The sequence below is a fragment of the Meleagris gallopavo genome, chromosome 15, assembly GCF_000146605.3.
Source record: "Meleagris gallopavo isolate NT-WF06-2002-E0010 breed Aviagen turkey brand Nicholas breeding stock chromosome 15, Turkey_5.1, whole genome shotgun sequence".
Taxonomy (NCBI): Eukaryota; Metazoa; Chordata; class Aves; order Galliformes; family Phasianidae; genus Meleagris; species Meleagris gallopavo.
In genome coordinates, this window is record NC_015025.2 from 7,468,958 (window position 1) to 7,489,670 (window position 20,713).

General features: G+C 45.2%; 1 protein-coding gene and 1 long non-coding RNA gene across 6 annotated transcripts in view; one reads left to right on the plus strand and one right to left on the minus strand.

Annotated features, from left to right (window-relative positions):
• The window catches only part of HTR4 (5-hydroxytryptamine receptor 4), a 101,315-nt gene that overhangs the window by 31,307 nt on the left and 49,295 nt on the right, over nucleotides 1-20,713 (minus strand). For 3 of the 4 annotated variants that reach the window (XM_010718921.3, XM_010718917.3, XM_010718918.3), the window contains 2 exons: nucleotides 12,514-12,667; nucleotides 11,276-11,841 (listed from right to left, as the gene is read on the minus strand). In XM_010718921.3, the coding sequence (XP_010717223.1) occupies nucleotides 11,276-11,841; nucleotides 12,514-12,667 (720 nt within the window). Of the gene's footprint in view, nucleotides 1-6,207; nucleotides 6,296-11,275; nucleotides 11,842-12,513; nucleotides 12,668-20,713 lie in introns of those variants that run through there. The other variant, XM_010718920.3, reaches the window with a different exon arrangement.
• LOC109370074 lies at nucleotides 5,108-6,950 on the plus strand. 2 transcript variants are annotated; one of them, XR_002119863.2, is made up of 2 exons: nucleotides 5,108-5,213; nucleotides 5,638-6,950. It is a non-coding gene; the product is annotated as an uncharacterized LOC109370074 (long non-coding RNA). The 2 variants fall into 2 exon arrangements; XR_002119864.2 differs by having other exon boundaries at nucleotides 5,641-6,950.

The window sequence follows — 20,713 nt, forward strand, 5'->3', positions numbered from 1 at the left end:
CCTTACTGAAATTGAAGGAAACTGTCGTATTTTAAAACCTTAATCCCCTTTCTCTTCTGTAGGAAACAAGACAAATTTCTTGATTTCATTCTGTACAATTACAAGAAGCTTTACTGTTATCAAAAGTTCTCCTTTTTCTCTGCCGAGATATTTTTGGAGCTGTGCACCAGGCTTCAGCCCACTATATGCGTACTTATGGGCAAGACAGGCAAGTTTTGACTGAAGGAAGGCCTCACCAACACAGTCATCAGTGGATGACCAGCAGGAGCTGGTCTGTACTGGTATGGACAGTGGGGTGGGCTGGTGGGGACTGGCAGGAGCTGGTGGGGCTGCTAAGTGGTCAGAGAGGACCAAAGGCTGGGTGATGGGCTCGCGCACCGCCCACAGAAAGCAAAGGGAGCCAATGCAGGGAGTTGAGGTTGTACCACACCTTCTCCTTCACTTTCATCCTTTTCCATCTTTTTCAATTGTCAAGAAAGATCCAAGCTCTATTCTGCTTTTAAATTTAGCAAAGATCTCTAGGAAAGAAAAAGCAGGGAAGAGGTGGGAGGAAGAACCTTTCCCCACACTTGAAAGATGACAGCTGAGGGAGAAGAAATTAGTGTCTCGACATCCTACCCTGGGGATAGCCCAACTTCAATAAAAGCCTATCACATTTACAAATAAAAAGAAAGGCTTCAGCAATAACTTTAGAAAACACCCACAGTAAAAAAATAAGCCGGTCCCCACACAAGCTGGAGGTGCACTGCATGCTGCAGTGCTGCAATACTGCAATGCTGGTGGCTGCTGTGCTGCAGAAACTGCCCAAACAGCCCAAACACTGGGCTGAGCCTGGCAGGGATGCTGCCCTGACACCGCTGCACTCCCACTGTTGTTCCCAGCTGCAATATCCTGCTGCACACCAGGTGTCTGCCTTCAAATAGTGGTGCAAATCACACTCCTCATTTTCCAGGCCATGCTGGAGGTCTCCTCCTCTTGCAGCTCTTGGCCTTTGTGCTCCTTCTCCTCATGTCCGGATTCCAGGCTGTGCTGCAGAAGCACCAGGTGCATATCAGCTGCTTGGAACAGCTTGGTGTGCCATGGGCCACAAGATGCCCTGTGCACACCCAGATGTGTAAAGGCCAGGAGAAACAGAAATCAATGCAGCTTACTTCAAAAGAGGAGGAGAGGAAAGGAAGGAGAAGACGACATTTTTGGCTTGTAGGCCTTTTGATGCTGCACAGACCAAAACACAACAACTCCTCCACGTTTTCAACTCTCTTATTGTTACGGTGTGAACTTTTGCTGCTGTTGAACAGCCAAATTCCCAGATCCCCGTGTTCTCTGCATAACAGCTTGCATAATCTTACCCTGCATTTCCTGGTCAGCCCGTATCTCCTGTTTGAGCTATCACATTCCTCCAGGTATTTTTAGCTCTCCTTGTCCTGCTTGTGAGCCTTCACACTGCCAGTCAGTGTTTGTGAGTGCTGTGACTGTAGGGAAGATTGCTGCCAAGTTGTAAAATCGTGCCAAGGAAGTTGAACATAAGTTTGATTGCAAATATTGGCAAAGCTTCATGAAAAACTACAAGAAAGCTCCTCGAAATTACAGAACTCTTTTATCTGTTATTGAGTCTAATGATCTCATATATTTTTATAGAATACCTTTTTGGAATTGCATCTAATGAAATTCAAATGAAAACCAGATTATTTCCTGACAAATATTAATGCTATCAACAAAGAATAAGACCTAGTGAATGCTGTACTCTTAATTCCCCTGGTCTGAGTCTTCCCTGGTAGAAAATTGTCCACTTCCCATACTACCTTTAACTACTTTGCCCAGCCTGGATTTAAATGGCAGAAGGAGACGATACATCAGTATGTTTTACACACACTATCAGATAGCCACCCTGAAAAATAAATGGGGAAATAAGAGTAAAGACACAAATAAAGAAACATATTTGGAGGCCATGGAGGCTATTGGGGACCACCAAGAGCCTTTGGACTGCTTCTGGTCTCCACAAAGATCAGAATTAAGGGCAAAGCGGGGCTTTGTGGGATCCCAGCTGCTGACACAATCATATCATACAACAATACGACTTTTGCATATTCATCAAGCTTCAACTTGCTAAAAGTCAGCCATTTTCCCCCACTAGTCTTAGGGAGAGCTTGTTTCAAAACACCAGTGCCATGATGGCCAGAAGCTTTTTTCTGATTCCATGCTTGAATTTATTCCTGGCCACTTACTATCTTTTTTTTCTTTTTTTTTTGTGCCAGCATTACTCCTTAGCTCAAATGCTGCTTCTCCCTTTCCAGTCTTTGGTGGCATTGCCCAGTGGGATCAGCTCAGGGCATGTGTTAAAATGAACTGAATGTTCTTGATGTTTTGGTCTTCGTCACCTCTATGGATTTCATTAAAAATGCCATGACAGTACATCACATCTTGGATGGAGTACCTCTCCTTGCCACAGCTCAGTACTGAGCAGAAAGACCCTGGGCAACCCTATGATACTTTCCTTCAGTACTTGGACTATCTGGGTTATACTTCTGGCCACGCCTGATGCTGTACTCACAGACATACGGTCCTGATGAAAAGGTCTGCCTAACATCACCCATAGATGTCAGCACAACTCACCCAGGCACCTGCAGCTGACCAAAAATGTCACTATTGCATTTTAAAGAGAAGTCCACCAACAGATTTCTATTAGATGAAAAAGTTCATTCATTTCTCCTGTGCCTCCTGTTGAGAACTGGAGCATCCCTAAGGACAGAACTCCTTATAGAGGTTCCTATCTGGTCCTACAGCCACTGCAGAGTGGAGCACTGTAGTCTGCCTGCATACAAACATAATGTTTGCATCAATTTGCTAAGGTGAAGCAAAATAAATCCCTGTCAACAAGGACAAAACTCAAAATCCCAGTCTGGATACATGCAAAGACATTAGCTGCACCCAGTCAGTATTTCATCAAAAATTAAAAATTCCTGTCTAAAATAGGAATTACATGGAAGCAAAAGATGGGGGATGGAGATGTCAGGGGGATGTCTCAATCCTTTGGTCAGAAAATTTCTAAAAAGAATTTAGTGGGAATGTTCTTTGTTTACTTTGCAAACATGAATTTCTTGTCTATTGGCTCCCAATAGTAAGTGACAGCTGGAGAAATTACAGCTGGCGTCCTAAGACTCCAGAGCCTGTACTTGCTCACCAGCACAGCAACGTCTGCTAGTGTCAGTGTGCCTCCAAAATGATCTATGGCAATCCAGCATGGAACTGCAAACAATGAAGCAATAAAGGAAACGGCAGTACAAATCCCAACGATCCATCTTGTGGCTAATGACCTTCTAGTGAAGATGATGCACTGTGTCAGAGCTCTGACCCATATTGCTGGACCATTAAAATTCCCAGGCAGTTCCTGCCAGGCAGAATTTCTGGCCATAATGGTCCGATTATGGTTTCACCAAGGGCAGGCATGCCTGACCAACTAGTGGCCTTCTGTGATGGAGTGACAGCATCAATGGACAAAGCAAAGGCAACTGATGTCATGTACCCGGACTTGTTCATGGCCTTTGACATGATCCTGCATCACATCCTTATCTCCAAATTGAAGAGAGATGGATCTGAAAGCTGGACTATTCAGTGGATGAAGAATTGGTTAGATGATCATAGCCAGAAGGTTGTTGTCAATGACTCTGTGTCCAGGTGGAGGCCGGTCATGAGTGGTGCTCCCCAGGGTTCCATTCTGGATTGGTGCTCTTCAGCATCTTTATCAGTGACACTGACAATGGGATTTGGTGCACCCTCAGCAAGATTGCTGCTGGCACCAAGCTGAGTGGTGCTAATGACACAACAGAAGGAAGGGATGCCATCCAGAGGGACCTGGACACACTCAAGAAGTGGAAATGTGAGAATCTAATGAAATTTAATAAGGTCAAGTGCCAAGTGTTGCACATGAGTACAGAGTGGGAAAGGAACTCCTTGAGAGCAGCCCTGCAGACAAGGACTTGGGGGTCCTGATGGGTAAAAGCTGGAAGGCCAAAAGTACCCTGGGTTGCATTAACAGAGGGGAGGCAGCAGGGAGAGAGAGGGGATTGTCCCCCTGTGCTCTGCCCTTGTGAGTCTCCATCTGGAGTACTGGGTCCATACCTGGGGCCCTCAGTACAAGACATGGAGCTGTTGGACTGGGTCCAGAGAAGAGCCACAAAGATGGTCAGATGGCTGGAGCCCTTTGAAGAAAGGTTGAGAGAGTTGGGCTTCTTTAGCTTGGAGAAGAGAAGGCTCCCCAGAGACCTCGTTGTGATCTTCCAGTACTTGAAGGAATCTTATAGCAGAGGGGGGACCAAGTTTTTACACAGTCTGATAGTGACAGGACAAGGGAAAATGGCTTTGAACAAGAAGAGGGGAGATTTAGGTTATATGTTAGAAAGAAATGTTTTAGTCAGAGAGCAGTGAGGTGCTGGAACCGTCTGCCCACAGAAGCTGTGGATGCCCCATCTTTGAAGGCATTAAAGGCCAGGTGGGATGGGATCCTGGGCAGCCCAGGCAGGTGGCTGGCAACCCTGCCCATGGCAGGGGGGTTGGAATGAGATAATCTTTGAGATCTCCTCCAACCTAAGCCATTCTGTGATTCTATTATTCTATGATGATTTTCTGTAAATAACTGTATACCTTTGGGCAGTAATACTCTGCCATTGAAATTCTTCCCCAAATGATCCTTGAGTGATAAGAAAAAAATCACAGAACATCTACAGAAAAATCTGTTCAATATCTGTAAAGGGAAAAAAATCTTTCAGAAGGACATTCATGGTGTAGTTAGTGCTAAAATAAAAATTCAGTTTTAAGCCAAAGCCTTGCATCCTTTGTGTTCAAAAACTGCCACAAAAGATTCATTTCCACTTCACTTTGAAATTTGGTCAAAATAAGCTGAGAAGACATGTTTGTAATTCATGTTTTTTTTATCCAAATACTTTTTTCAGGATTTTGTTCCCTTGCTGGTTCTGTTTGTGTATGGGAACTGTTGAGTCACAGCCTGAACAACCAGTTGAGCACCTGGGGAAAGGACCTGTCAGCCCTGGGAGCACAGGTGAAGGCAATTCAGCTGCTTGACCAGAAGGGCTGCAGCCTGGCTGCACCTCTCTTAGACCTCATTTAAGGGCTGACTGCCACTGAGGAAGGATTTCTTTCTGGAGATCTCTCCTTGGTGAAGTTTTCCCCTGCAAACCTAGAATCTTCTGATATAGGTAAGCAATCTTCTTCCCTTCCTTTATAGCACCTTTCTACTGTGCTGGTCCTTTTATCACCACAGCTTTGCTGTAATGCCTTTCCCATTGTACTGATCTGTCCAATTGCTAGTGTGGACTGTGATCCCATGTGCCTACACACTGCTTGCCTATTTCTCCTTAAGAGCGAAAAAACAAAACCGAAGTTACAACGTTCAGATGCCCTAGAAGAACCAATAATAGTGAGTTTTACCCACTCACCTAATTAGATGGAGCTCAGTGCCCTGCCAACACAAGGAGTTGGCTTTGAAGCTGCATGCACTACTGCTGGGAGACCCTGTGTTTCAGTCCAGTCCTTTACCTCTCACCTCTGGGCCAGACTTTGCAAGTTTGTCCAAGCAAAGTTGTGCTTGTATTGAAATAAATTATCTTTTTTCTTTCAAAGCAGTAGTGAGGCCCTTCCTTGGCCATGGCCATCTGCTGCAGCCAGGAGACGGATCCCAGGTTCCTGTAGCACCCTCCTGCTTCCAGCAGCACAAACAGAGCCAGGATGCAGCACCTCCCGAAGCAGCCTGTGAACACCTCCTCTCCAGAAACTGCTTCCTACTGGCTTATGCAATGAGTTGTTTCCATGAGCGTGGGTACACGTGCAAGGGAGAAGGAGAGCAAAAAGAAATATTTAGCGTGGTGTAGCAGTGGCTGAGCTGGACCCAGGCTCCCGCTGCTGTTCCTATATGCTTTCTGTGGGCTTCATCAGGGCAGGCAGTGAGCTCATCCCATCCATGCTCCTTGTCACCGCTATTCCTCCTTCCTCCAGCAGCCACTGCTGTTCCGTAGAGAAAGGTGGTAGTGAAGGTGTTCATTCCCGGCTGAAGTTCAACACACCTTTTTGACATCAAGGGATGGCCCTGAGCTGGGGAAGAGGTGGGTGAGCAGTGAGGAGGGACTGCACTTCCAGGCTGTGGTCTGCAGGCTGTCCAGGTGCCAGAGCCCAGAGTGCAGCGTCTTGGGCTGTGCAGGAGCAGCCGCAGCACAGGGCTGTCCCACCCTGACTGCTTTGCTCTGTCTCGGGAATTCCATGGTCTCTGTGGCTGCCTTAATGCCTAAGGAAGGATAAGAGATAAGAGGAACAGGAGGAGGCAGGACAGTGCTTTACCTGTAAGCACAGCAGTGGAGACTCTATACTGGCAGCCCAGCAGGCATGAGGGCTCCAGGACCTATACGACTACTCAGGGCAGCCTCTTTAATTTATTAATTGTCTCATTGCTTCTGGAAGTAATGCTACCAGTCAGCCCATCCACCCATCTGAACACCCAAGCCTCTGTACCAGAGTCTCCTCTGCTCCTGGCCAGGAAAGGGAGAGGAGGGAGGAAGAGCTCCTGCCAACACCTTACAGACTGGAAGCAGCAGCACAGTGCTACAATCCCTGCACACACCTGCCCTGCATCAGACCCAGTGGGGCAGGAGCAAGGTGGGCACAGCACACCTGAGCCGTGCTTCCCTGCAGCCAAGGAGGACTTATTTTTATTCCAGTGCAGCCGCAAGCCAGGGAGCTGCTACAGTTCTGCAAAATGAGGAGCCAAGCATTGCAGCGCCTGTTCAGATTTACCAACTCCATCACTCACATTCCCCACAGGGGCCAATAAGGCTCCACAGTCACGCTCTAGCACTGAGTGCTGGCTGCACAGTGATTTACTGTGCTCTTCTCCCTGTGCCTTGTGCACCTTCAGAGTGCTGCCATGAGTTTGGGTTGATTGGGTTATCTATTTAATTCTGTATTTATGAGGACAATGAAACTCCAGTCCCCAAAGCTGCACGCTGCTTTTCTTCCTCCCTTATCTTGTTTCTCCTTCTAAAAGGAAAATCAGGATTTGCTTTAGTTTGGAGAAATGACATTGGCATCAGCCCTGTCTGAGAAGGCCTCTTTGTGCTGGAAAATGAGTAAATAAACCACTCACTATAGCTCTTCCAGAAGAGATCAACACTGCTCTGTGCTGAACATTGCACGTCTGGACGGAAATGGGGAATACACCAAAGGGACGTGCTTGACCCAGACGTTCCAGAGTTTGTCTGCTCTGATCATTGCTCAAATCTACTTTACCTTCTCTGCTGTGACAAAATTTCAGAACTTGAGTTATCCAAGAATTCAAGCACTGCTGAGCTGGGTTCCAATCCCCTTGTGCAGTACAAGAGTTTAATGATCCCCAAAGGTATGAGCTTGTTGTTTTGCTTTAATCATATGTCTGTGCACGACAAAAGATATGCAAGCAATATGTTTAAAAAAGGAAGCAGCATTTTTCAAATAATTATGGCATTTTGTTTTCACTCTGGTGGTGCACAGGACTCCTGAACACATGCTGGAGTTGTCCAGAAAGCTGTATGTACTGCTGTGAATTATTCTGCTTATTTTTGCATTATGTTAGCTGAGAACTCATTGTAAATTCTCCTATTTGCTTGTTAGCCAGAAAGATCCCCAAATCCTTTCCATGCACAATATTTCACACCATAGCCTCTTAGAACTGTGAATTGCAAATTCATTTGTATATTTATACTCATAGATAAATAGAAATTCATATTTATATATTACTCAATTTGTGCTGCAACCAAAGAAACAAACCTCTGCGTATGACTTGTGAGTTGCAATCTCAGCCTTTGAAAAGTGAATAGGGTATGAATTTCAGATAGCATCCACACCTGCAGATTTCAATTTACTATTTGCACGTGTCCTGCCTAAATTGCAATTGATAGTACACATCAGAAGTGAAATAGATGGATACAAAGGGCCAAAAATACATGTTCTGGCAGTTCCTATGCTTGCAGAAAGCAAATTTTAAAAACAGGAAAGCAAAATTCTTCTTTCACAGCTGAATGAATATTTAATTCTACCACTCTTGCCCATTGTACAGACAGATCCAGCTCTAATTAATCTTGTCTCCTGCATCTTCATGACATCTTCCAACTACACTTTGCACCACATCTTACCCGGCCCAAAGAATGGATATCTCCATCACTTGGAGAGTTCAATAGCAAAATCGGTGATGGGAAATCCTTTCCCCATCTTCTGCTTCAGAGTTTAGAGAGAAAAGAGGGTGGCTGCTGGGGTTTCAGACAGTTGTGTCTCCCTCCCATTGTGGTAAGGCAGCTGAGCTGCATGCAGCCTGCCCATCCCACCGGACATGCAACAGGCCCAGGTGTGCTGTGCAAAGCCTCTCCCTGTCTTCTTGTCCAGAGCACCACAGTCTTCACAGATCAATTGAAAAATAAATTTAAGAAAGGATGAGGACTGCCTCCAACTGGCCTGTCAGTCTGTGTGTGCTGAGGGGGTCTGCCTCTTCTCACCACTGCTGTTTATTGCATTCTGCTCCTCCGTTATTTTTTTTTTCCCCATTCTTAATACAACCATGAGAAATCCCGAAATGAGAACATTGGAATATTTTGGCTCTGAAGTTATCAGAGAAAAAAAAAAGAAGAAATGGCTTCCTCTCTGGAAGGCGCTCACAGGTCAGACACATCCAAGAGCAAGCGCCTGAATTTTACCTTTACTGAGGACAAGAGTACTGGAGAAGCGTCACTTGGAGAAGCACCAGTGAGTCGTAGGCAAAGGAAGAACAGTTTGCACAGAAAGAGCTGAAGGATAGTCCACATATTATCAAGATTGGATGTGGGGAGGGGTTAGAAGTCCAAGTCCTGTTCCACCACTCCTGAATCCCTTTGAGGCTGAGAGATTCATTCAGCTTAATGCAGAACTGCAGACCTTTAGGAGTGGAAGTCTACCCTGCATGCAGCACAAGGACTCTCCATGCTCTTCCTGCCGGGGTACAAGACACAGCTGCAGCATCCCTCTTGCACAACTTCCCCCCATGTGTAGAAGCTCTTAGTTAGGAGAAAACAACTCTGAGGTTGGAAGAGTGTGAACCAAGCCCAGCCCCCAAGCTTCTTCACAGCTGGGTCAGTATGAGGCCAGCCCATAGGTTTAAGGAAGGTTTCAGTATTTCAGCTGCTGGGCACAGGATTTCCAAGCTATAAAGCAGATGTGCATTACGTCTTGAGAGAACCTGCCTTCCATCTGAGCTGAGTCCAAACTGTTCTGCATTTAATAGAGAAGCACCAAAGAATTCAAAATTCCACAAGTGAGATTAAGTCCAGAAACTACAATTAGTCACCTTTCCTTTAATCCCTCGCCTCCATCACCAGCAGTGCATAATCCGCACAGGAGAGGAAGTCATGCTTTTCTCATCTGCTACAAAGCCAAAAAAATAGAAAATAATTGTGTCTGAAGTGCTGATGTGCAGAGCACAGAAAGGCAAGAGGGAATGCAGCTTGTGCCTGCAGTGAGCTAAAGAGAGGAGACCCACTCTTATCTATATAATAACTCATACAAGCTAGAAGCGAACAGGATGCCCTATGCAGAATTAGTTCTTATGGAGCATTTTATAGTGTTTATCACATCTAGATTGACAGGATTGCAGCAAGGCAGGGCAGCTGATCACACAGTCCTCAGACTCGTTATTTATTTCCATGGAGGACTTGTTTGCAGGAGCCACATGTTATAAGCATGAGGGGGGATCTGGAAATGGGAGTACTTTCACAAAAAGTACCTTGCTGCAGCACTTACTAGCCCAAACAGACACCACTCGCTCTTTCTCTGTGCTTAGGCCAGTGGGCTGGCCAGGTAAACATTAGAATCATAGAACCTCAGAATTTCCTGAATTGGAAGGACCCACAAGAATCATCAAATCCAGCTCCTGGCTGCACATAGGACCACCTAAAACTCAAACCATATTTCTGAGCATCATCTAAACACTCCTTGAACTCTGGCAGGTTTGAGGTCATGGCCAGTGCCCTGGGGAGGCTGTCACAGCATGGAGCCCTCCACCAGTGATGGCCAAAGCAAACCCTTTTCTCTTCCCTGCACGCAGCCACATTCCCTGTGCTTGTTTCTGCAGCTCCCAGCCTCCTTCTGCAGCTGAGCAGCGTCCGCCTCATCCCATGGCTCTGACACAAGCCCAGCATTGCGCTGTGCCCTGCATCCATCACAGGCAGAGGGCTCTGGGACCTTAGCCCTTGAACAGCTTTTACTCAGCAGAAGATATATGGTTTGTAATGTCCTTCATGATGTAAAAAGCATGAGAGGCCTGTCTCAGGGTTGTGGCAAGCCCTGCCCTGTCTCCCACTCATTACACAGCCCAGGACTCTTTCCAAAACTTACAGAAGGGAGCTGGGTGCAAATCAGACACAAACCAACAGATCAGGCACAGCTGGAAGTACGATTTTTTCTCCAGACGGGTTCAGCTCTGAACACAAACACTGTTACCAAGCCCTTATCTGCAAGTATGGAGCCATGAATCCATCTACCAATAACTCACAGGCACAGAAACACCTGCATATTTTCTTTTAGAGAATAGAGCTCATTCTGATATTATGGAGATAACTGCTCCTCCCTGTTTCCTCAGTGCTCTGCCTCCACTGCTCAGTGAGGAGAAGGCAGCAGAGGATGTGGCCCAGCACAGAGCCCGCTGCCATCCCAACCACACGCAGTCCTCTTGCAAAAAGCACTGTGGTGTGAAACAAAGGATGGATGTGTGAGGTGTGGGGGGTTCACATTCCCTGGGATTCCACAGTGCCATCCTTTGCCTTTCATCACTTCAGGAGCAGCAGCACCAGCGGGCGGGTCTACAAAGGCAGAATCTGAGGAGAAGTGGCAATGAGAGCACCTCGGTCCCTCTGCTAGAGCAAAGGGAGGGCAGCCTCCTGCAAGGTGCTCCCTCTGCAGTCAAACTGTTCTCAGAAAAAACAATAGGACTTCCAGCATGCATGCACAACCACTGCCTCCTCCCAACTGTTTCCTGAACACGCCTCTGGAGAAACTGTGCACTCCAATACGTATCTGGGTACATTCAAACCACTGGTCGTTGGAGCACCCTAAGGATTTCTGCGCACTTCTCCTGTTCCCTCCTTTTTGAACAGTTAACCCATCAGCTATTTCAAATGCAGTGCAAAAATAATCCTTTAAGAAAACTCAAGAGAAGTTCTCTTTCCACTGACTCAAGGTATTTTGCAGCAGCTGAGGAACAAACACTCACCTTAGCACATGAGTTGATCCATTTATTGTGGTGGTGGAACAGGGGACTGTCTGCCCCAGGATGGAAGGCCTTCGGTATCGCTCATCACCACAGCAGAGGATGATGAGGAAGGCACGTCTGAAAGACTTGTTCAGGAAGGCATAGAGGAAGGGGTTCAACCCTGAATTGATGTAGCCCAGCCACAGGAAAGCTGTCCACAACTTCCCCGGCACCGTATAGTTTATGAAAGGGTCTACTATGTTTGTGACAAAGAAGGGGGCCCAGCACAGGCAGAAGCACCCCATGATGATGCACAGGGTCTTGGCAGCTTTGGTCTCGGTCTTCATGCGATGTGTGCTGTGCTGGTCAGGCTGGTGCCGGCTGTCAGCAGGGGTCCCTGCGCGCTGCAGCACCCGGATCTGCCGGGCGTGCTCCCGGGCAGTGACGTAGATGCGATAGTAGGCCAGCACCATCAGCAGGAAGGGAAAGTAGAAGGCCACCACAGAGCAGGTAATGGCGTATGGCTTGTTGACCATGAATATGCAGTACGTGGAGTTGGAAGCCTTGTTGAACTGCCTTTGCTGAATCTGGGGCCGGGGGTAGAAGGAGAAAGAAGGGAAGAAATTCAGTGCTGCTGCTCTGATACCAGCAGTCTGTTTGCTAGGAAGCTCCACCGTCACTTTGCTATTCTCTCTCCTCCTTTCCCTCTTCTATATGCAGTACTTCACTTACCTGCTGCTGCCCCTCCTGCCTGTGCTCACATCGTGGGCTTTGCTGGCCTCAAGGCCTGTAGGATCTTCCCATGATGCAGTTCCAGCATCCCAGAGCACACCTCAACCTGGCTATTGAAAATCAGCCTGACAGTCCAGTTCAGACGTTGCAAAGAGGAATAACTTCACTTGATGCTGTGCTTTTTTTGCAGCGCTCACTGACCTGCACATCAGAATATGCTCTTACACCAAGAATGCTAAAGCTTCATCTGCCCAAATGCACTAGAGAAGGACCAGATAGGTGGCATGGGTCTGGGCTGCTGTGGCCTCAGAAGACAAGGGGCTGCATCAGGTACAGGGCAAAGGGCAGCAGCCTTGCAAATCCCCATAAAGACACCTTCCAGGAATTCAGCAGGCCCTCTGAATCAGTAACAAGGGGTTTCTCCTTTAGCCTCCCTTGCCTTCTTTTCCTTTAATATTGCTTTTTAAAAGAATATACAGCAGGGAATATATTTAGTACCAAGATGGTATGTCTCCTAAGTTACTCACCAAATCAATGATGCCAATGCTATTCCAGCCTTGCATGATAGGGAGGAAAGAAATAAATGTCGGGATTACCCAGCAGCCTCCAAGCATTACAGCAATACGCAGTGGAGTCATCTTGTTCCTGTACACCAGTGGCTGGCAACAGATAGCATAATACCTGCAAGGAGAAAGCAAGAGAACAACCATCACTGAAGGAGACCTTCAGGTCTTCTAAAAATAAAACTGTAAAGCCTTTTCCTCAGCTTGTTTCTTCTGTCTTTTGAAACAGTGGTAAAAAATGATTCTATAGTCTATTTCTATTGACTTCCTCTCAGACAAGGAGCTCAGAGTATTTTAACAGCATGAGTAAATAAGGTTTCAGAGTCCCTTGCAGGGAAAAGCCAATATTTTCTATTTTCCAGCTAGGGAAAATGAGGCACAGATTAATGCTGTGGTTTGTCTGAAGTCGCTGAGCAAGGGAGTGACCTCCCATGTTGCCCTCCTCTCCTCCTGTGCTTAGTCACAAAGCTGTCTGCACCCTCCTTACCACAATGAATGAGTTCACTTTCCTTCTATTTAGCCATAACGGAGTAAATGTTGGGGTTTTTCTAATGGCAACGGACATGTATTTTGGCAAAGCTGCAAAGGTTGTTACTGCAAATTAATGAAGTGTTTCATAGTTGTGAAAATGTCAGTAAAATTAAGTGTGCTTTTCCCTAACTGAGTTCTTTTTCTTCCTCCCTATTCCCTGCCTTAACCTTCAGCCACAAGGACAGCACAGCTCTGCCCAGAACTTCCAGGCTTTTCCCATTCGAGGAGAGGTGCCCTGCATTCGCCTTTCTTCTCCCAGGCATTCTAACACATTCACAGTACAATAGATTCATGTTCTTAAAATAACAACCAGCTTTGAACAGAAAATATCTTCTGAGATAAAAAATCAACTTGCCTGCTTGTTTCCTGTGCTATCCACCTGTTATCAGATTTCTACATCAAGAAGGTGTATCAAGCCTAAAAACAGAAATCCATCTCCGAAGTTAAATATGCCCACAAGCGCAGCAGATCAGCAACCATATCATCCTATTGCAAATTCCTGGAGGTCCTGACCTGACAGCCTGTCTTAGGTTCCCAATGAAATATTTTCAAACTCCAGAGTTTTAGATTTCAGCACACATTGCAGGCCAGCACTGACATCCCCACTGCTGAGATAGGGAGCTGGAGGCCGGTGGCTTACCCATGTTCACACTGGAAACCAGAGCAGAGCCAAGAAATGGTCCTGACTTTCAATTCCCTGCTCCTTGCTCTAGCAGTCTTGTAGTTTCTTTGATTTGAACATGACAGTGAGGAAGATCACAACAGAAATCTCACAGGGTAGACTGTGAAGACTGTTGATCCACAAAGGGACTGTACCCAAAAACCAAGTTTAGATATGTCCCTGAACTATCTCTTGCTCCAGATAATTGATAGGAAGTAATGTAAACACATCAGACATTTTCTTCTTGACCATACAGACATAACGAGGATATTTATAAAAGAACATCTTTTGCAAAATGTTTTATAATTCAGCTCATAAAGCAGCATTAAAATCTCTTTACAACCAACACGAGTCTCACTCTAAATGTGTAACTGAGAACATTTTCAACTTCCTTTTAAAAGTCTCCAGGAATCCTGCAGTTCAGATCTCTACATCTAGAGATGCCTCTACAGCTGTTTGGAAACTATTGGCTTGGCTCCAGAACACTGCTGTTCTGCTGCAGAAAACAGGAATTGCTGTCAGGTGAGAAAGCAGTGCTGAGCCCAGCCCCGCTCTGCCAACACGGGTTCCAGCAGAAATGCCCCTCTGCTTCCCCTATAGATGCCTCTTGCTGAGCTCCTGGCATTTTCACCTGGCACAACCAGTAGGTTGGAGACATCACAAGCACCCATGAATTCTCAGCTCTTCTAAACAACACCACATACAATTCAGCTCTGTGCCTGATGGGTGTATTTTCCCAGTGAATTAGTAGTTATTGTCTAGTAGATGTACCTTCTAGATTTTGGAAGCACAGACATTCTGCAATGTGGTGCCCATCTGTGTACCCAGAGATATCAGTACTGCACTGAAGAAGTGGCCATAATTTCTACAACTATTTATAAAAGGAATTAACGATCTCTGTCAAAGAGATTTTTTTTTAAAGTCAGGCTTCACACCAAGACCTAATGTGTATGTAGCCTGTATAAGTCTGCTTTATGAGGTCAGTAGAATCATAAAACAGAGACATTAAATTAGCACACATACACTAAAACTGAACCACAAACCTGAAGAGTAGCCTTTGAGAATTTCTAAGTGCCAGCAGCCCATTAAGATGAGACAGATAAAAGCACGCATGTGCACATCTTGCGTGTACGTATAAAAGTAACATCCTTGAGGCACATGATTTGTCAAGAACTGAGTGGGAACTGAAAAGTTTGTACTAAACAGGCAGAAAAATCTAAAAATTGCCAAATTTTCATCAGAAATTAAAAACAGTCATGTGGAGTCAGCTAAATTGCCTTATTTTGATAAAATTAGAAGATATATTCCACACAGAAGGTTGAAATAAAATCAAAGTGTCAAAAGAAAACATTTTTAACATCTCTTTGAAGCAAGATTCAAAATGTCACGGGGGAAAAATGTTGAAGCAAGCATTCAACTATTTCAATTTGATCATTTATACATCGTCTTCTGGTTTCATATGTGCATGAAAATCAGTCTGTTTCTCTGAAAAATTTTGCTATCAATGAAATCGTGTATTTGACAGTAAATGTTCTCTTAGGGCATTGTCTGAAATGTTCCCTCCATGTAGCAATGCAAACATCCATAATATTCAGTGGATCCAATTCCTCTTTTCACTGACATGGTCTTAACATGCCTCTGGCAGCACATGGAGAAGCCAAATAATTTACAGTAACAGGATTTAATTAGTTTGCCTTCAGTGGGTCCAGATTTGAACAGGTGAGGTTGCCCAGCCTCAAAGATATGCCAAACTCAACTGGAGAGGGCCCTGAGGAACCTGACAGAAATGAAGACAGATTTGAGTTGGAAGAGGAAGGATGGATCAGAGATTTCCACAGCTCCCTTCAGCCCAAACTTTTCCAACTCTATCAGACAACGAGGGTCAGCACGGTCAAGTTGTAATCTCTTACTGATTTCCATGGGAAGAATAAATATCTCTTTCTTCCTGGGATAATTACCCTCCTTACACTGCTTGTGTAACCTCGCCTTCTATTACTAGAGATTATTGAGTTTGGATTTCCCATGTTCTTCAGTTTCCTTCCCCAAGGAAATAAACAGACCTTTGAATTCAAACAGGTATTTTCAGTAACGTCTTTGACTGCTTATTCAGACAGATGGTGCTTCTCTTGGCACTATGTGCAACTGCTCCTCCGACTCTAGACCCAAGGGAGATCTACCTGGTATATCTGTTTATTTACTATCTGAGAGACACCTACTGCAAAGTGCTGCCCAGTGCTGGACATCAAAGGATTCCTGTCACATTCCTGATAGCAAGTTACTGCAGTCCCAAGAGGCCGCGTTTATTTGTGGAAAGGGCAGAAGGAGAAATTCAACAAATAAATAGAGAGAAAAGCCAGGACACAAGCTGCCATTCCAGCTGTTGAATCAGCAAACAGAAAACCATGACACACTGTTAATTAACTACAGGAGGAAAACAATTCTTCCAAGCAGCTCAAGTCATTACATTTCTGTACTCCTATCTCTGCTGCAACTGACAGCGTTACGCTGACTTGTACATGCTGTTAAAGGCCATTAGAGTAAAAATTATGCCTGTAAAAATGACATCTTAAGCTCTCATACTTCTTCCCTCCCAGTGATTCAGCAGCAATTTTCCTCCACTTACATGTCAAAAGATCATATGCATATTTTTTTTCTAGGTGCTGCTGCCATGACTCCTGCTGTATTCGGAGAGTTGAGCTGGGTTCTTCCTGCCCCTCCCCTGTTAACAGCAGCGAGGTCCCGCAATCAGAGCGTGGGTGATAATTTTGCTGATGCAAGTGAGGCAGAGGAGCACACAGCTGGCTGCCCACTGCTCAGCAGGACTCCATTCAGTGGCCCGGAGAGTCAGATAACATCAAGCTGTGTATGTTAACAGAAATCACTGAAGTCACACCAATTTTTGCAGTAGCTGATGATTTGATGCAAACGATGGTTTCGGTATTTAAGCAGCTATTTATTCACTGAGAGAAAAGTAATTATATCTCCAGGATTATCAATAGTTTTAGTCAAAAGTTGAAATAAAGGCATATTCTACATTTCTGCTTCTTTCAAGCTAGAACTGTTCTCCTGTGCTCATAAAGAATATTTATCAGGTACTGCTGTGACAGTGTGATGGATGAATATAAAATGCAATATACACACATGATTAATACAACGTCCGAGTTGAGTTAAATATTAATTCTTACTATTATCAGCCAAGATCCATGTTTTTGCAGTTCCCTGGAAACGTTAAGTTCCCGTTACCTACAGCAAAGGAGATGATGTGAACATCCTCTCTTCTGCCTCTATTATGACATTCTCAGCTGAAGGGGAAATGCAAGGATCCCTTCCTGGACTTGCAGAGCTTCCAAACAGCTCCATAAAGCAAAGGTTATTACAATGCTTTTCCTTTCCCACATAAGACATTTACCACATGTGAATGTTTCAAGAGCTAACATTTTACAGATGGCTCAAAGAGAACAAAATAGTTCATGTAGCCGTAGTTATGGCCTTTATGGCCATCAGGGATATGTTTGGCTACCAAGGATTTGTGTTCTACCCAGTCCCTGGCTCTGAGAAACATGTATGCAATTGTCCTTTGTCTTCCAATCACAAGGAATTTGGGGACATTCATTAGTGCCAAATGGATCAATCCCCCAGAGTGAACCTCATTTGCTATAAACAGCCTCATGAGCTCCAAAGAAATGAGGGGTTGGAAGTTGATGATCCCTGAGGTCCCTTCCATCCCATTCTATGATTCTATGAATGCAGGTACACCTCTGTTATGTTCATGAAAGCTATAAATGCCTCTCAAGATTCACTGCACCAGGAGTCAAATATAACGATGTCCAACTGCTATAAGAGCAGAATATTTTAACCTTTCCCAACAGAATTTGCATTTTCCCTGCTGGTGAGTTCATCTTCATGGTCGGTGCTACATGCAAAACCAAAAAGCAAATATAAATGCATAACACACGGTACACCAGTGACACATTTGTACCTAACAGCCTTCAACACTTTGTGCAGAGCAGGCACAATATCACATTCCTCAGCAGCAGGATCGTGGACAGCTTGTCTAATGTTAAGTTTGTGTATATGTGAAGACAGGATGTGATGGATAAGAAGGAAGCTGTGAATCTAAAGAGAAAATAGACAGAAAATGAACCACAACTATATTCTTGCCTTGTATGACTGAACACTGAATCTGCTGTGTAGGTCCAAGGCTTTCGTAGAAATGTAAGCACTGTAAATTATGAGTGTTTGTTGTCACCTCTTTGCCTGAACAAAAAATCTTACATATAAACAAACATATGCACACTCTGACTGTCCTGTCCAGGGGAAAAAAAAAAAAGAGGAAAATAAAGGTTCTTCAATATCATGTCAACTTTGAAGTGATAACACCTGCAGTTATCAAAAGTTTATAGATTCTAGGCTCTTGGAGACAGGAAAGGAAAGTGAAAGGGCTGAGAAACAGCATGGCATTTCACTACATTCCTGACTTCCACCAGACAGCAGCAGAATTTAGCTGTGGCCCATGGTAGGGATGGCTATCTGCAGCAGTGATATCTGTATACTCACTAAGCAGCGACAAGAGGAGACTCTGGTTGTAACCGGACCCACCGTCAAGACCGAAACCAGAGGTTCAAGAATCCAGGTAACCAGCTGGGCCAGCAGAGCTACCATTCTCTGTGGTGTAAGAGAAGTGGGCACTGATGCTGGCCAGCCTGGATGCCCAAGCTCCTCCTCAAGCCTGGGACTGTGTATGAGCTGCCCTGGGCATGTCTCCAGAGAGCAGCCAGGCATCCTCAGCTCCTGCCTTAAGATGAGTTTGAACCACTCTGCTGCCTTCCGAGCATCACAGAACCTAATTATTTTACTGCATTAGATAATTCCTTCCTTGGAAAAAATTGAAGTATCTTCTCAGTTTTCAATCCAATCTTATTTAAGTTATGAGTATGCAGATACTACCCTGAAAGAAGCTCCTTAGACATCACAGACAGACAAATACACACCCACCTTTACAGAACAGACGGGGCCATATGGGTACCCACATAGAAATCCATTTGGTGTCACGCGTATGTATTCCATGATATGCATACCATATGATTTATCATCACTGGGGCCAAAATGAGCAGAGGAAAACTTTCTGAATACTGTAACTGTTTAATACTCTTAAAAAGCACCAAAAAGCATAAAAGGGGGGTGGCAAAACCAAGAATCCGAGCAGAGAGGCTGCCCAGCGAGCTGCTCCCAGCCACGGCTCAGATACAGAAGCTGCTGAATGGAGCAGGGGAAAACCTATGTGACAGAGAATGGCATGTTCTTCTTCTCCAGCAGTCAAGCCGGACTGGGTCAGGCTTCAGCTGAACCCTGGCAAAGTCGAGAGGTCCAGAGAGAGAGAGCCTGAAGTTGTTCATCACTGTGCACAATTGAAACAGTGCTACTGGCTTTGCCAATATTTCTGTAAAACCACATTCTAGCTTCCACATAACCAGATTTCTACATTATTCTGGGAGAGAATGGCTCTTTCCTCTTTTCCTTGTTCCCTCTGAGCAAATAAGCCATGATCTCTGACTGTGCCAAACTAAACGAAGTTATGCATTGCTGGTCCAGAAGAAAAATGTCCTAAAATGATTATATCTAACAAAATTAAATTCTTATTAGAAAAACAACAGCCTGCTGGTGTTGAGAAAATTACTCTGAGAAAAAATGCTGAAGAGAACAGTTAATTGGAATTGGATAAATTTAGCTAGTAATACAAACAAACGTATGTTGCCAAACGGAGACGGAAGGCTCCTCCACAATCCCTGCACGGGTTGGTGTGTGTGCAGGGCTACTGTAGGCAATGGTGGCAAAATAAATGTCCATATTTCTACTGGTTTGGTAGAGATTAATAAAGCCTTCTCGCGGGCTGTGCCGTGACCATCTGCCCCATTATTTTTGTAATGCTTTCCAACCTGAATTCTGCAGACCTGTGTTAGCTTTCTCTCAGGGCCGTCGTGCAGCCATGTGCCATATCCCAGCCCTCCTGCACAGCCACCACACATCCCCTGCCCTCGAGGATGGGACCATACAACCAACTGCAGGATACCAAGCACTTCTCCATCTGAGAAGGACAGGGGGAACTCACGGCCCGGTTCAACACTGCTGCTGGCATTGTGTCACACAGCCAGCCTGTTGAATGCCCAATAATTATTTACTGTTAGCTATTTAGAATGCAGCGAGGCTGCCTGCTGACACCCTGCCCCTGCACCTGCCAGCTGATGTCCCCAGCACACAGCTGGCTGCAGCTGCCTCCTCCTTGTCCTTCAGAGGTCCAAAGCCCTGCAGCCTGGCCAGCTGCAGCCCCTGCCCCTGTTCTACAGAAGTTTAAGGCTCTAAAACGTCACTTTCCTCAAGGGATTGTGCTAATTTGATGTCTGAACAGTACATTAATGTTAATTAATGTTTGTAAATGGCGCAACAAGCATCTGTCAGTCTGGTGCTCCAACACTCTTTGGATACATCTGCTTTGCTTTAGCCTTTATTTAGCAGTGATTATGTGGTATGTTTGGATTCAGTAAGATTAGCCCCATGTACACAAACACACAGCTAGGTCTGTTCTGTTCTGTACACAGCAAATATACCAATGTTTCTAACACACCAGGCGAGCAGCAGCCAGCAGAGACACAGCCCTGGAGGAAAGCTTCCATGGCTGGGACACACCAGGAGAGCTGGAGCAAGCAGCAGCAGCCTACAGGATGCTTGGGGTGTGTGGGTAAGCAGAGGAGCCACATGTGCATATAAGGCCAAGAATACAGACATTTAGGACTGTTTCTCTCTGTTGTTTTAGTGAGTGCTTTTTGGTTTCTTTTTCCATGAGGCTTTGAGAAATAATTATACTGCAAATCGTATTGCAAGTACTGGAGAAGAAAATTGCCTTTCCTGGCAGGTGAACTCTATTTGGAAAGATTCTATCATAGCTTGTTTGTCTATATATATGCAGTGCAATTT